Raw genomic sequence first — 14,567 nt, 5'->3', positions numbered from 1 at the left:
CACTGCTGGGAATATGCCCTAAGAATTTCAAAACACCAATTCAAAAGAACTTACACACCCTTATGATCATAGCAGTGCTATTTACAATAGCCAAGTGCTGGAAACAGTCTAAGTGCCCATCACTAAATACATGGATCACAAACTGTGGTACATTTACACGATGGAATACTATGCAGCAGAAAGAAAGAACTCCTATCTTTTGCGACAGCCTGGAGCTGGAGACTATTACATAAGTGAAATAAGCCAGTTGGTGGAACACAAATACCATATGATCTCACCTATATGAACCTAATGAACAAAATAAAGTAACAAGCAAAATAGAACCAGAGGCATGGAAACATGGAACAGACTGACAGTGACCAGAGGGGAGGAGGAAGGGGGATAAGAATAGAAAGAAAGGGAAGGGACTCTAGTCAAAGAACATGCGTTAATGACCCATGGACACGGACAACATGGGGATTGACTGTGGGGGGAGGCTGGGTGGAGGAGGGCAAGGGGAAAATGGGACAACTGTAATAGAATAACAATATTTTTTTTAAAAAAAAAGAATGGAAATAATGGAGATCTGGGGCTCGCACATCATGGCTGGGTTGAAGATAGGGTGGTAATTACAAAGGAGCAAGCTGCAGTTAAACCTATGGCAGGCCTAAGATGCCCCAAAAGAAAGCTGCAGAATGAGAAGACAGGCAGGCCGAAGAGGAGAAAGAAAGAAAAAAGAAAGTGACAGAGGTGGCAATGTCCGCATCCTCATTATTTCCAGCACCCAAAGCAGGGCTGAGCACAGAATAGGTACTCAGTACTTGTTGGCAGGTGGCCAAATGAATGAATGGCCCTTTCAGTGTAGCCTTGGTTAAGTCCATTCCTTGCTGGGCCTGTTTCCCTTCCTAAAATGGCAGTAGCAACCTTGGTCAGGAGGGAAGCGGCGATTGCTGGGGCTCAGTCCACCCCCAAGGGGAGCACCCATTATGCTGATGCCCACCAAAGTCATTGCTCCTGTCGGCTGGCGGGCGGGCGGGCAGGCTACGCGGGCGAGCGCAAGGGAGCTGAAAGCGCGCAGCCCGAGCAGGACGGCAGCCGTGCCCCCTTTGAGATAGCGGAAGAGCTCCGGGACGCGCCGAGTAGAGGGCTCGCGCGCAGGAAGAGGTCCCGTTGCCCAGAGACACACGGACGCTTCGGGGAGGCCAGGGAGACGCGGAAAAGGGAGGCGTGTTGTGGGGAGGCGAGGGACACGGTCGTCACCTCTGCTAGAGACCCCTCCGAGGGGTGGGTGCGAAGGACGGAAGTAATAAGTGAAAAGAAGAGAGAGACTGGGCTGGTTTAGATCTGAGAGACCCCAGGGCATGCGGAGACTTTCACCTGGGACCCCTGCAGCGCGCAGGAAGGATAGGTGAGGACCGACAAGGGGGTGCCACACGCCAAAGCTGAAATGAATGCTCGGTCACAGCGCGCCGGGCAGCCCAGGGCCGCGCCTCTGTCCAGGGCAGCACTGGAAAGACTTGGAGAGTGCCCGGGCCTCGGCCACTTCTGGAGGGCGGGTCCGAAGCGCCGCAGTCCGCAGGAGCCTCTAGCCACCGCGGGGTGGCAGAGTTGGGGGCAGGCGGGCCCTACGGACCCCGCGGGGTGGCCCCGCCCCCCGGCCTTGCGGAGGCCCCACCGTGGGGGGCGGAGTTGCTTCTCCCCCCCCCCCGCCCGCTTCCCCCGGACTGTGGCCCCTTCTTAAGCCCGCGGAGCCTCTGGCTGCCCCTCACAAGCCTCTCCCGCCTATCTCCCTCCAGCACGATGGCTTCGGCACTGAGCTTTGTCTACAAGTTCAAGTCCTTCGTGATCTTGTTCGTCACCCCAATACTGCTGCTGCCACTCATCATTCTGATGCCCGCCAAGGTCAGTTGCATCTCCCGGCAGTCCCGCGGACTTCAAGCACCCGGTCCCAGCAACGGGCTCCGAACTGAGCCGGGGGTACTGAGGTGGAGCGCATGGATTTCTGGGTGGGCACAGTTCCCCCGGGGGCTCGCGAACTCGGGAGCTACTCGTGCCAGACGGGAGGTGTCCTGTAAAGAATTCCAAGGGGCAAGGAAATGCCGGGGAACACCATCCTAGGGGTTCACAGATACCAGAACATGAGAACAGTCCCAGCAAGCACAGAAACCTAGACGTTAGCACAAATCTTGGCCCCACAGCCCACCCATAGGCTCAGCCAGGAGCAGAATCTCCCCAGAGTGCATAGCCTCATTCCTTCCCCACCCCCACCCCCATTCCAACGGTGCTGATAGGGAGCCTGGGCGCTTGGCCTTCCTTCTCTCTTCTCCCCTTAACGAATGGGGTCTTCCCAGCTCCAGGTGGCCTCCCAGGTCAGTCAGGGACCTAAGTGGACCCTGAATAGTATCTTCTCCACTCTCTGGCTCTCTTTGAGCTTCAGTTTCCCTATTTATGACCCACATTTCTTTCCAACTGTGAACCCCCGGAGGTCACGGCTGAGTCAAAATCCTTGTCCCAGCTGAAAGGAAGGTCAGGGTTGGTCCGCTTTGCCCATTGTCCGCTCTGGCTGTGGCAGGGGGCGGACATGTTCCCAGAGCTCACGCCTTGGGTGGCACGACCCAGAGTTGCAGGGAAGCTGCGTCCCATGCCCTGGCCTCCTAGCGCTCCTGGGAGGGAGGCAGAGAATGAATGGCCTTGGCCACAGGGTGAGGGCGGTGCTGGGAGCCCTGGCCCAGGCTGCGCTGGGCTGTGCGAAGCCTGTTTGGCAGAGGCCCGAGCCCTTTGAAGCCTTTTGTGGCTGCTGGCTGCTCCTTCCTCATTCCCTCTTTCAGCCCTTTCACTCTCAGCCCAGACAGGAAACCCCCAGCCGCCTGTCCCTCCCAGGCAGGTTTGGGAAACAGAGGAGTTCTTTAGGGGATACTCGGGGCAGTCCTGGATGACTGGGGGTGAAGTGGGGTATCTATCAGGAAGCCAACTCTACAAGAGAACCGACTTCCTCCATTCACTGTTCTTTGTGATTTTAAAGAAGCCTTTCTGGGCCTTGGTGTTCTTGTCCCTACAGTGGGCCAAGGTGACTTGGTTCTGACACTTCATGGCTTTGGGTGCCCAAAAGGATTCTGCTGATTCCTAGGACGGGGGAGGAAGAGGTTGAGAGCAACCCATGGGTGGACTGAGCACCAGCTGGGATGGGCCAGGACACCAGACCCGGCTGCGGTGGCCCTTCAGTTGTCATACCAACTGTGAGGGGCCACATTTCCTCTGTAGAAGGAGATTTGGGGCTGTTACCATCTGTGGGAGGAAGGCAGGCAGGAAAGCTGTGATTCTGGTTCTGCTGGAATAGTGTTCCCTGGAATAATTATATGACTTGGCTGAGTGTGAGTGAGACCCCTCTCCCACCTTGCCACACACACACACCACACATCCCTGAGCTGGGACCCCCCCCCAACTTGGAGTGTGCCCGATTGTCATGAACTGGCTTTGGGGGTGAGAATCAGCGTGGGAAGAGGAGGCATCTGTGGAAGTCCTTCCCCAGGCTGCCTCCACATGCCGTCCCTCCTGGAGGCACAGGTGGCTGGGAGCCTGGGCTTCTGCCCTGGTTTTTCCTCCCCTTGTGCCTCTATTTAGTCACCACCAAAGAGCTCCCTGACCCTACCCACCATGGCCATCCCATTGTGCAAGGGAACCAACCCCAAGGCACTGGAATGGAACAGAGCGGCTGGGAAGCCAGTGGGAACTTGGCAGCCTGGTGGGCACCGTCCAGGCGGGGAGGTGAATCCGAAGGCATGCTACCCTCTGGCCCGAGCCCAGCCCCTCTGCTGCGGGCTTCCTTCTTGCCTTCCTCTCGTCCACCTCGCCTCCTGTCTGTCTGGCCTCGTCTCTGCTCCGCTCTTTCTGCCTTCTCTCTGAGTCCTTTTTTTAAAAAAGATGTAAAAAATGGCTTTTTAATAAAATCAATGATATGTTTATTATGAACATCAGTTTTATTAAAATTGCAAAAAAATCTTATTTTTTAAAGCCTGTAAGATATAAAGTAAAAATGAAAATACCCTCAAAACCCATAACTTACTAATATTTTAATAGCCATCTTTCCAGAAATCAATTAATCTCTTCTTTTTCTCTGTCTATATACACACACACACAGCATGTTCTCTTATCTACATTTTTTTCATTAAGCAACATGTCATGGGCAGCTTTGTTTGTCAATAATTATACATGGTTTTATTTATTTGCGCTCTTACTGTGTATTTATTGAGCCCCATTATGTGCTAGGCACTGTGCTGGGTGCTGACTTTTCACTCCACCGCTCACTTTGATCTTGGCTTTAAGTGCTCTTCCAGCCACATTCCAGCTTTGGGGGCCTGCTCTGAGCTCACCCACAGGGAACCGGGCTCCTCTCTGCAGGGAGAGTCCATCTCCTTCTCCGTGGGAACCACCTCCTGCTCTGTCCGGTCTGGCACGGCCCTTCCCAGCTGCCGTCTGCACTGACGCTGGGGGAGTCTGCTAGACCAGCAGACTCGGCCCTGCCTCTGGGGAGGGTCATCTCCTGGGCCTTTTGACAGTGGGGTGGAGGTGAGGAGCCAGTTAGCTCTGTGTGCTTTTTGTTGGTTATATTCGGTGCCTCCGGGAATTGTGCTGTGGAAATTGGTGAAAGGTGCTGATAAGTTTAGATAATAAAAATCCACTGAGCACTCTCTGTGTGTCATGCATTAAAAAAGGCCACTCTTAACTCCTCAACGTACAGGTGAGGTCGTGAAATGGGCAGGGAGAGGGGCCGGAGTTGGGAGCCAGGTAAGTCTTTCATCAATGATGTCGTCGAGTGACTGCTGAGAGCCAGACAAGGGCAGAGAGGAGACAGTGATCAGGTCTGCGTGGGGTCTCCCTCGGCTGCTACCCACACTGCAGTCCTGCCTTGAGTCCAGTGGTTTCAGTCAGTATTGCTGCCTGTACCTTCCCAAGCAGAGGCATCTGGAAGAGCCTGGGGACACTTTTGTTGTCACAACTGGAGAGAGTGTTACTGGCATCTAGTGGGGTAGAGGCCAAGGTCGCTGCCAAACAGTCTACAATGCATAGGACACCTTGTCGCATAACAAAGAATCACCCAGCCAACAATGTCCGTAGTGGAAAGGCTGAGAAACCCTGCATCAGACAGGAGGGAGGAGTCCTGAGCTTCTCATGGGATGCTGAAAAAAGATTTATTTTTTATGACTGACGATGCAATCCAGACAAAGAATTTCTAAGTCTCCATGCACTGCCTCACGCCTCGGCTGCGTGCTCTTTGGGGTGATGATAAATAGTGATGGTGTACAGGCTCCTTTCCAGCAGTGCTGTTGGAGCTTGTGCCGTGCTGGTCCCTTCCTCTGAGACACGTTTGCTGAGCATCTTCTGGGTGTCAGGTGTATGCTGGTGCTGAGGACAGAGTGAACCCACCAACGCTGGTTCTGCCCTCAGGGTACTCGCTGTTCCATGGTGGTTGGTGGGGAGGGTGGATGGTTGAGGAAACCAACAATGGCAAGCCCATGGGTGAATTACTGGGGCTGGGAGAGGAGACACGGAGACTGGGGTGCAGACCCAGACTGCCGGGAGGGGTTGGGGGAAGACACGCCCAAGGAGACACACTGAAGCGAGTGAACACTTGCTTTGCCACTAGACTGGGGTGTGTGAGAGAAGGGGGCTCAGAAACCTCTGGTGTGCTGGAGTAGCTGGAACTCGGGGTGTGAGTGAGCAGGGAGGCAGTGCTGGAAGGGTCTGCAGGGCCTGCTCCATCGCTGAGGGTCTCCTAAGTCATGCTAAGGCTTTTGGGTTTTGTCCTGAAGGCAAGAGAAGGCCTTCAAAAGGGGTGATATGATCAGATTTTCGGAAGAGAAAGAGGGCACCGCAGTGTGGAGTGATACGAGTAGAAATGTCCTATAGAAGAGAGTTGCAGCCACCCAGGCAGCAGGAAATGTGGCTTGAAAAAGGGCAGTGATTGCGGGTCAAGGCAGGAGGAGGAAGAGGCCGGAGGGTAACAGACTGAAAGCTACAGGTCCTGGTGGCTGATTCAACCGGCTTGGCTGGGACGGGGTGGGGAAGGGGTGCAGAGTCTGGGTGGGTAACGATGATTGTCATAAATGTGCTGACGAAACATTAAACAACCAAAGGAGGGGGGCATTGTCCCCCACGTTTCACAGGAGGGGGTGAGACTGAGGGTGGCAGCAGCGTGCCGAGGCCTCAGGGCCGTCTCTTCAGTTTGTCAGGTGTGCCTACGTCATCATCCTCATGGCCATTTACTGGTGCACAGAAGTCATCCCTCTGGCAGTCACCGCCCTCATGCCTGTCCTGCTTTTCCCACTTCTCAAGATTCTGGACTCCAGGCAGGTGAGCAGACCTAGGGAATCCTGGTGGCCTTCTGCTCCTCCCACTGGCTCCTTCTCAAAGCCGCCTCTGAGCTGCCCGGGCCCCGGGGGACCAGGGGAGCCCACTGTGCATTCTTTTTGGCATGGAGATGTACCACTTGACCCTTCATCCCACTCCCAACTGTCCCTAGAGTCAGCATCTGGTCTGCCTGCCTGTCTCTGGGGATGTGGGTGGCCCTGAGCCCAAGCAGTGTGTGGCCAGGAAGGAACCCTGATGGGGACTCCATGCTGCCACCTTCCAGGTGTGTATCCAGTACATGAAGGACACTAATATGCTGTTCCTGGGTGGCCTCATCGTGGCTGTGGCTGTGGAGCGCTGGAACCTGCACAAGAGGATCGCCCTGCGCACTCTCCTCTGGGTGGGGGCCAAGCCTGCACAGTAATTACGCCTTCTCTTCCTTGCCACGAGCTCCCTGTGGGCCCCAGGGCTGAGGAAGAGCTGCAGCACTGACCAGATGACCCACAGGCAGGGCTGCCCATAGGCTTACCTGGGCTGGGCTGGCAGGTAGATTCCTGGGTGGGGCACATGACAATTTTAGCTGGGGATGCCAGATGCATGGGCAATGGGGGGGGGGCCTGTGGTGAGTAGCAGTGGGTAAAGGTTCTCTGAATCCAGAGGATAGTGGCCAGCAAGGGTCCCTGCATGTTCAGAGGACTTTCTGGAGGAAGGGCTGTGGGGTTCCAAGGTGGGTGGAGGCTGGATCAAGCCATGCCTGATACCCCTATCAGGGGAAAATAGATACCCCTATTTGTGGGGAAATCAGGGCAGGGATGGCTCAACCACCCCTCTCAGGAGGAAGCAGAAAGGTCATCCTTCCATAGCTGGCACATCTCTTCCCTCTGTAAAGAAGCTTCTTACCCTGTCTTGCCTCACATCACTTAGAACCTCAGCTTCTCCATCTCTCCAAGATCTGCCCCCACCAATCACAGGCAATTTCTAAGCATCCCATGGAGTTCATGTAATCAGAGTCACCTGGCTACATTGAGCATCAACAACGACTTAGGCAGGATGCTGGGAGCTCATTTATCCCCTGATTTAACTCTCAGCACAGCTCTGAGAGCTGGGTGTCATTCCTACCACCCATGTTCTATAGAGGAAGAATTTGAGACAGAGAAGGGATAAATGATTGGCTGTCTGATGAGGCCTTGCCCCCCAGCCACTGCCCCAGTAGAGAGCTCAGGATGCACCTTTGTTTTGAGGCAATGTGCTCCCTGAATGAAGTTGTGGCCCGGCCCGGCCCAACCCTGGGAAGGCAGTGGATGGTTAGTTCACAGCCACTCCCTCCTGAGACGTCCACGTGTCAGGGACTGTGCTGGGCCCTAAGCACAAAGAGCCTGGTCCGCCCTCCAGGAGGTGATGCCCAACTCCCTGGGCCCCTCAGGCTCCCCTGCTCAGAAAGCATTGTGACTCTGATCTCTGTTGTTACCCGTCATAGCATTGGTCCCCTCCAGTCATTGGTTTACAGGGTCAAATCAAAAGCCATTGTGTTTTCTAGTAATGCGAGGCCTCAGTGGCCTCAGAGTTCTTGCTCTCAGGATCCTTTGAGCAGCTGGCTTTTCTCCATCGGCAGGTAGACCTCATTCCGAGAGTGCCAAAGAGCTTTTGTTCCCAGATCTGGGAGTTTCTCATGGGCTTCTGTGCTCGTTCCTGTCACCTAGCTTCCCCTCTGAGCTGTTTGTGGCACTGCTGTGGGGGTGACCTTTATGTTGAGGCCCACTTGGTGCCTTGAAGCATCATGTTGAAGTCTCATTCGTGAAAACTCTGAGCCTCTTTCCAGCCTGGATCCCAGCCTTTGTTCTTGTGGGTCCACCTGCATGGATGCCAGCTTGGACCTCAGTGCAGTGCAGCACCCAGGTCCCTGCTTCAGGTGAATGAGCGGCCTTAGGGGGAAGCCTGGCCACCAAGGGACATGGAGGCCGGGAGCAGTTTCGTTGCATTTAGCCAGCCCTCCCTGAGCCTCTTCGGTTTCTGGCCCTGTGCCAGGGTACATGGAAGCCACGGAGAAGAATCAGACCCTTCCCCTGCTCACCACCCAAGGACAGAGCAGGCAGAGCAACAGGCCCTCCGAATCTCGCCAGTGAGGAGTGCTGGAGGGGGCTGGGGGAGGGTGTGTTCACCCCACCTGGCTGTACTGGGAGTGAGGCCGCACAGGAGGGACATTATCTAACAGGTTTTGAAGGACCATGAGGAATGTTCTAGACAGGCAGAGGTGGGAAAAAGGTGGGACAAAGGTGGGAAGACAGGTGGTGTAAATGAAGGGAACTTGCCTTCTGAACACTGTTTGATCTGGTCCATTGCTGAATGGAGAAGGTACAAAGTGTGTGTGCAGAGAGGTGATTGAGGGTCAGACATGATGGGTCAGACATGTCCCAGGCTCGTCCCAGAATCGCCTTCCCCTGAAGGCTAACTCTGTGCAGCCCTCCTGAACTTAGGAGAGGAGAAGCAGGGTCTGGGGTGGGTGGGAATCTTCTAGATACTTGGGGCTGCTTGCACACAGGGCTGTCCTGGCACGCCCTAGCACTAGGGCCAACTGTTCCCACTGAGTTGGCACCGTCTGGTTGCTTGTGCTGCCCCAGCTGGACAGGAGCTCCTTAGAACCACGACTGGGTCTGAGAAAGGCCTCTTGGTGCCCCTGCAGCCAGCATAGTAGGAATCAGTCGTGTTTTCTCCTGGGAGAGAGGCCTGCCCTGAACCGGTCAGACCTCCCATCCGCTCTCTGCTCCCACAGGGCTGGGGTGGTTGTCTCTTCCTACGGGAGAGAGGGAGGAAGGAAGGAGAGGGGAGAGGCAGAGGGAGGGGCTTAAGCTCCAACCCTCTCCCGGACAACCTCGTCTTGAACTGGCCTCAGCACCCTGGCCTGGACCCCTGGCATCTCGGCAGGAGGGCCCAACCCTTGTTGCCCCCTAAAGGTTTGGGCTTGTGGGGGTGGGAATTCTCCGTCCTCCCTCCTTGCTGCTCCTCTGCAGGCTGATGCTGGGCTTCATGGGCATCACGGCCTTCCTCTCCATGTGGATCAGCAACACGGCCACCACGGCCATGATGGTGCCCATCGTGGAGGCCGTGCTGCAGCAGATGGAAGCCACGGGCGCCACCGCCGAGGCCGGCCTGGGCGCCCTGGAGCTGGTGGACAAGGGCAAGACCTGCGAGCTGCCAGGTGAGCCCTGGGCTGGGGTGCTGCTGGGTCCACTTCTAAACAGGCCTCCAGGGAAATACTTAGAAAATGCTGTTTTCATAAGTTTTAGGAATGTAATTAGCACCTGAAAGTTAAGGCCTTTAATACTGTTCATAGCAAGTTCCAACCCTCGGCTCCTACCCATCACAGAATCAATAGATATTCATTCGATTCCTCATTTGGGCATCTTTTGAGCACCTGCGGGGTGCCTGTCACCCTTTGCTCCTTCTACTCATCCTCAGGGAGGCCTGCCCTGAACCTCCCGTTTGCTCTCTGCTCCCACAGGGGTTGGGGTGGTTGTCCCATGTTGCTTCCCCACTAGCCGCGGAGCTTGGGGGAGTCAGATGGCGCCTGTTTCATTCTCTGCATTGTCTGTACCCCATCCCCAGGGCCCAGCACAGGGAACTCAGGGCCCGTCCTTCTGGTGGCCCAATCGCCAGGTCCTGGGGCTGCTGAGATGAAGCAGATGCACCCATACTTTGGACTGAAGGGACCCAGTGGGGTGGGGCAATGAGGCCCCTTGCCTAGTTCCTCTGACTTGTGGGAAGCCACCAGGTGCCATAAGCCAGACACCAAAGGAACCCAGACAAGGGAGAGGCCGTTCTAGGAGGAAAGGGCAGCTAAGGTGGATTCGGACACCCCCCTTAGAGGGAGGGACCAGCTGGAGCAACAGCAAGGAGGCAGGAAAGAAGGGTGTGAGTCTGAGGTTGCTGAATTTGCACTGGGCTTCGAGCAGCCTGGGAGACGCAGTGGGAAGTGCCTGCGGGAGGCAGAGAGGGAGGCTGAGGAAACCCTGAGGCGGGAGCCAGCCGAGCCAGCCTGTCCCCAGCCTCAGGTCAGTGGCAGAGTGAGGAGCGGGGCTGAGCAGGGGCCCCTGGGCCTGGCTCTGCTTACAGAGGCGTGTCACTGCAGGGAGCCAAGCGCTGTCTGAAGGCCCAGTGATGGGGCCGCGGGAGAACCGTGGCAGGAAGAGCATGTGCAAGGCCATGACCCTGTGTGTGTGCTACGCAGCCAGCATCGGAGGCACTGCCACCCTGACTGGGACAGGACCCAACGTGGTGCTCCTGGGCCAGATGCATGAGTGAGTCACTGGCCACGCCTCCTAGGGACAATGATGTGCGCCCCGGGGTCAGAGCCACTCCTGTCCCTCCTTCTCAGTGGAGCCCTGGAGCTGGGGTGGGAGGGTGTGCCCCAGCAGCCTCTGCTGCGCCTGCCCAGGACTCCTCGGGGTGGGAGCTGGCGACAGTCCCCAGACTTGGTTGCTTTCTGTCCTGGGCGCTTCTTGGGGCTCAGCATTTTCACTCACACAGGTCATGTGTGATTAAACTCTGAGCTGAAGTCGTGGAGGGTGACAACATAGTCCTGGGTGCCGGGTCCTGCTTTAAAACTGGCGGAAAACAGGCCCCCCCATAGATGTTCTCCTCAAAACTGGCCCGCTGACCTGGCTTCTGAATGGTCGTGGTCCCATGATAGTGGGGCTTTAGCGATGGCATAAAGGGTTAGAGGTTAAGTCACTCACTGCTTCATCAGCTCATTCGCTGTAGTTCCTCTCATTGTTCTTGAGGCGACCAATGTCCTCGTGAGGCCCCTGGATGGACTGCAGTGGTGGTCTGGAACTTTCCTTGGCCACAGATAGACATAGGCCATGGGGTCTCCATTCTGTCCCTGCCCTGTGCCAGGTAGGGCTGGAATCACAGAAGTGAAAAACCTGGGCCCTGTCTGTGGGATACTCACCGCCTGCTGAGGGTAGCGGATGCCTGGAAAGTTCTAGGTGGGTTGTGTAAATGCCCTTGTGAAGGAAGATACAAACTACAGTGGGCCCAGGGGGAAGGAGCAGAAGTGAGGGGGTGCTGTCCTGTGCAGACAAGAGCCCTTGGGAGGTGGGAAGGCCAGGCCTGGAGCCGGGTGGAGCAGACGCTTGAGAGCCAATAAGCAGACTATTCTGATCCTGTGAGCATTTTCTGTAATGATAGCTTTCAGTTCTCCCCGGAGATTCTGGCTGAGTGCAGAAAGCGCTGTGTCTACTTTGACACCCTTGGGCTAAAGTGAGCAACGCCTGGGGGTGGGGGATGGAGCCTAGAGTGAAAGTGACCCTTCTCCAGCCCCTGGAACTGTGATATGGCCCCACCCTGCAAGACTGTCGAGATTTGTTTTCCTAGGGGAGGGTGGGGGCCCACCTTGCAGAAGCCCACAGGGTGAGGGTTCTGGGTCATCTGTGGACCACCTGATGCTGTTGGCCCAGTTATGGGTGTACAAAGGCGTATTTTTCTGGAGGAAAGGGACATATCTTTTATGAGATTCTCAGCAGGGTGCAGACCCCCAGGAGGGTCAGTTAGTTACTCTTCAGGCTCCTACTGTGCCAGGCTGTGTCCTGAGGTCCACGCCTCACTGGGGTAATACTGGGCAGTGGACTCGGATGGCTGGGCCTTGGGAGGATGAGACCTGCTCTCCAGACCATCTCTCGGGGCATCTCTCCGGCCGCTGCCCGCCCCGTACCCACAGGGCCTGACCTGATTGCTCTCTGCAGCTCAGCATCAGGTGGAGCTGTGGCCTGGTGTTTCTCCCTTCAGGTTGTTTCCTGGCAGCAAGGACACCGTGAACTTCGCTTCTTGGTTTGGATTCGCCTTCCCCACCATGCTGATCATGCTGGTGCTCACCTGGCTGTGGCTTCAGTACATCTATATGGGATTCAAGTAAGTTTGAGCTGCTTTGGGATAGAGTCTCATCTGCCTGCCCCTGCACAGGAGCCAGTAGGCCAGTCCACAGAGTTCGTCCTGACTGGCCCTTTTCTCCAGCTCCACCATCTGCCAGTCTGTCCTCCCATTTTGGCCATTTCAGGCTGCTCACCATGTCTTTGCACATGCTGTTCCCTCTTCCTGGAATGCCATTCCCTATCTTCCACCCTTTCAAGCCTTCAAGGCCACTTCAAATGCTGTGTCCTTAGGGACACCTTTTCTGACTCCCCCACCCCCTGCCATTCCATCATAGAAGAATCCCATGCTTGCTCCCCCGGGCTCTCCTGAGCACCACATGGTCCTGTCCCTCAGTACCCATAGTCACGTTCTAGTGCTGCCCTGGGCCCCTGAGCTCCTCTGATGCCTCCTGTAGCCAGTGCTCTCTGTCCCCGGCACCCAGCCTGGCTTCCGTCCCAGGGAGAAAGACCAGCAAGCCATCAACATGAGTCAAAGCAATAAAAAGAAGGGTATCTTGTCCCTGTGAACAAATCAATACCGCTGGCTAACTTGCACTTGGCTGCACGTGTCCATTCGGTGAGGTCACAGCATGCCACCTGATAATGTCGAAACAGTGGAAACCCAGGTGTTTACCAAATGCCTACGTGCTCCCAGTGGCGTGCAAAGGGTGGTGCCAAGTTTACCCTCCTCTTCCCAGCACACAGCAGGTTTACCAACAGTCATCCTTGTCAGCAGCCAGACTTTGGGCAGAAACCATGTGTGGCTGACAAATACTTTGCAGACGCTCTTGTGACTTTAAAAGACACAAATTTATCTGTGGAGCAAAGATAACCCTCTTGCACTGGTATGGAAGGTGCTTAGCTGTGAGCCGGGTGCTCTGTGCCTTCAGCCACCGGCAGCCAGAGCCAGAAATGGGCCTGTGTGGCCCCCTAAACCTGTGAGTTAACCGGGGAAAGAGGGGCAGTTTTGTAAGTTTCCTCCTAAAGGAAAACCTTTTGAAAATTGCCATTAAAAAATACCCACACGTAGAGTGGTCACAGCAGCGGCACAACAGCTGGGGCGGGCACCCTCCTCTGCCGCCCTCGGTGCCGGCCTGGGGGGCGGGCCCTTCGGGCGCAGCCTGCTACTGAGCGAAGCCCTTTGCCCTGCTCTTCACACCTGCTTCGGGACCAGAGTCCTCGCGCCTGCCCAGCAGGCCTCGGGAGACCTGCTGCAGGCTGTACTCGGCGAAGTGGGGGTGTCGGCCGGCACCTGTTGAGAGCTTTTTAAGCACCAGACACAATTTTAATCACTCTACCTACGTTAACTAATCTTCACATCAACTTGTGAGGTGCATACTCTTATTATCCCCAGTTTACAGATAAGGCAACTGAGGCACAGAGAGGGTAAATGGCCTTCACCGGGGTGTGCAACTTGGAAGTCGGGGGGCTGAGATTTGAACCCAGGAAGTTTGGTCCTGGAGCCTGGGCCCGCTACCCTTCATCCTTGTCTCAGTCAGCTCAGCCGCATCACCACATGCCGCAGCCTGGGCAGCTGCAACCTCAGACATTTATTTCTCACAGTTCTGGAGACTGCAAGTTCAAGACGAAGGTGCCAGCCAATTTGGTTCCTGGCGAGAACCCTTTTCCTGGCTTGCAGAAGGCCATGTTGTCAACTGTGTCCTCACAGAGAGAGTGCTCTGGTACCTTCCTCTGCTGATGAAGACACTACATGATCTTGTCCAAACCTAATACCATCACATATGAATTTAGGGAACACAATTCAGTCCCTCACAGTCCCCTCTTGGGGAGGCAAAAGGTTGCAGCCCTTGAGTGCCTTGAGGCCTAGGTGCAGCCAGATGTCGGGTACCAGTTTCAGCCTCCCCTCAGCCTGGGGTGGGGGAGGGGCCCGGAGCCCTGAGGGCTACCAAGCTCCCCAGCAGAGCAAGCCAAGGGAGCTGGCCTGGCCCCATGACCACAAGGACACCGCCAGCCTCTAGAGGTGGACAACGGGCTCCTGGGAGCTCACCTGTGCTGTGCTGCACTTCACCCAGCCTGGCGTGGCCTCTGCCGGCACTTTTTGACTGGCAGGGAGCCTGGAGCTTCTGCAGTCCATCTGTGGCTGGGCTGAAGGCTGCCCCCAATACCCGCCTTCCCGGCATGCTGTTCCAGCTCAGGGGCCTCACCACCCAGGCTTGGAGTGTGGTGGGTAGGGGTGGGGGTGGCTCACAGGAAGCCTCATTTGCACAGCTCTTTATACTCGGCTTGAATGACAGGACAGTAGCGCATGTCCTCTAGCTCAGGCCGTGCGCTGCCACGCACCAGGACCTGCCTCCGGGCCCCCCAGACTACCTC

The 14,567-nt window shown here is 56.0% G+C and overlaps 1 protein-coding gene across 1 annotated transcript in view; it reads left to right on the top strand.

The window, feature by feature from the left end:
• The first annotated feature begins 1,726 nt into the window (after window positions 1-1,726).
• The window catches only part of SLC13A5 (solute carrier family 13 member 5), a 28,007-nt gene continuing 15,166 nt past the window's right edge, over window positions 1,727-14,567 (top strand). Inside the window, exons 1-6 of the mRNA XM_037126734.2 lie at window positions 1,727-1,881; window positions 6,202-6,330; window positions 6,611-6,747; window positions 9,336-9,523; window positions 10,454-10,622; window positions 12,112-12,234. Coding sequence (XP_036982629.2) covers window positions 1,780-1,881; window positions 6,202-6,330; window positions 6,611-6,747; window positions 9,336-9,523; window positions 10,454-10,622; window positions 12,112-12,234 — 848 coding nt within the window. The 5' untranslated portion in view covers window positions 1,727-1,779. The remainder of the gene's footprint in view (window positions 1,882-6,201; window positions 6,331-6,610; window positions 6,748-9,335; window positions 9,524-10,453; window positions 10,623-12,111; window positions 12,235-14,567) is intronic.

This window comes from Artibeus jamaicensis, unplaced genomic scaffold (assembly GCF_021234435.1).
Source record: "Artibeus jamaicensis isolate MK-2021 breed Jamaican fruit bat unplaced genomic scaffold, CSHL_Jam_final contig_777, whole genome shotgun sequence".
Taxonomy (NCBI): domain Eukaryota; kingdom Metazoa; phylum Chordata; class Mammalia; order Chiroptera; family Phyllostomidae; genus Artibeus; species Artibeus jamaicensis.
This window is presented reverse-complemented; position numbering and strand designations above follow the sequence as displayed.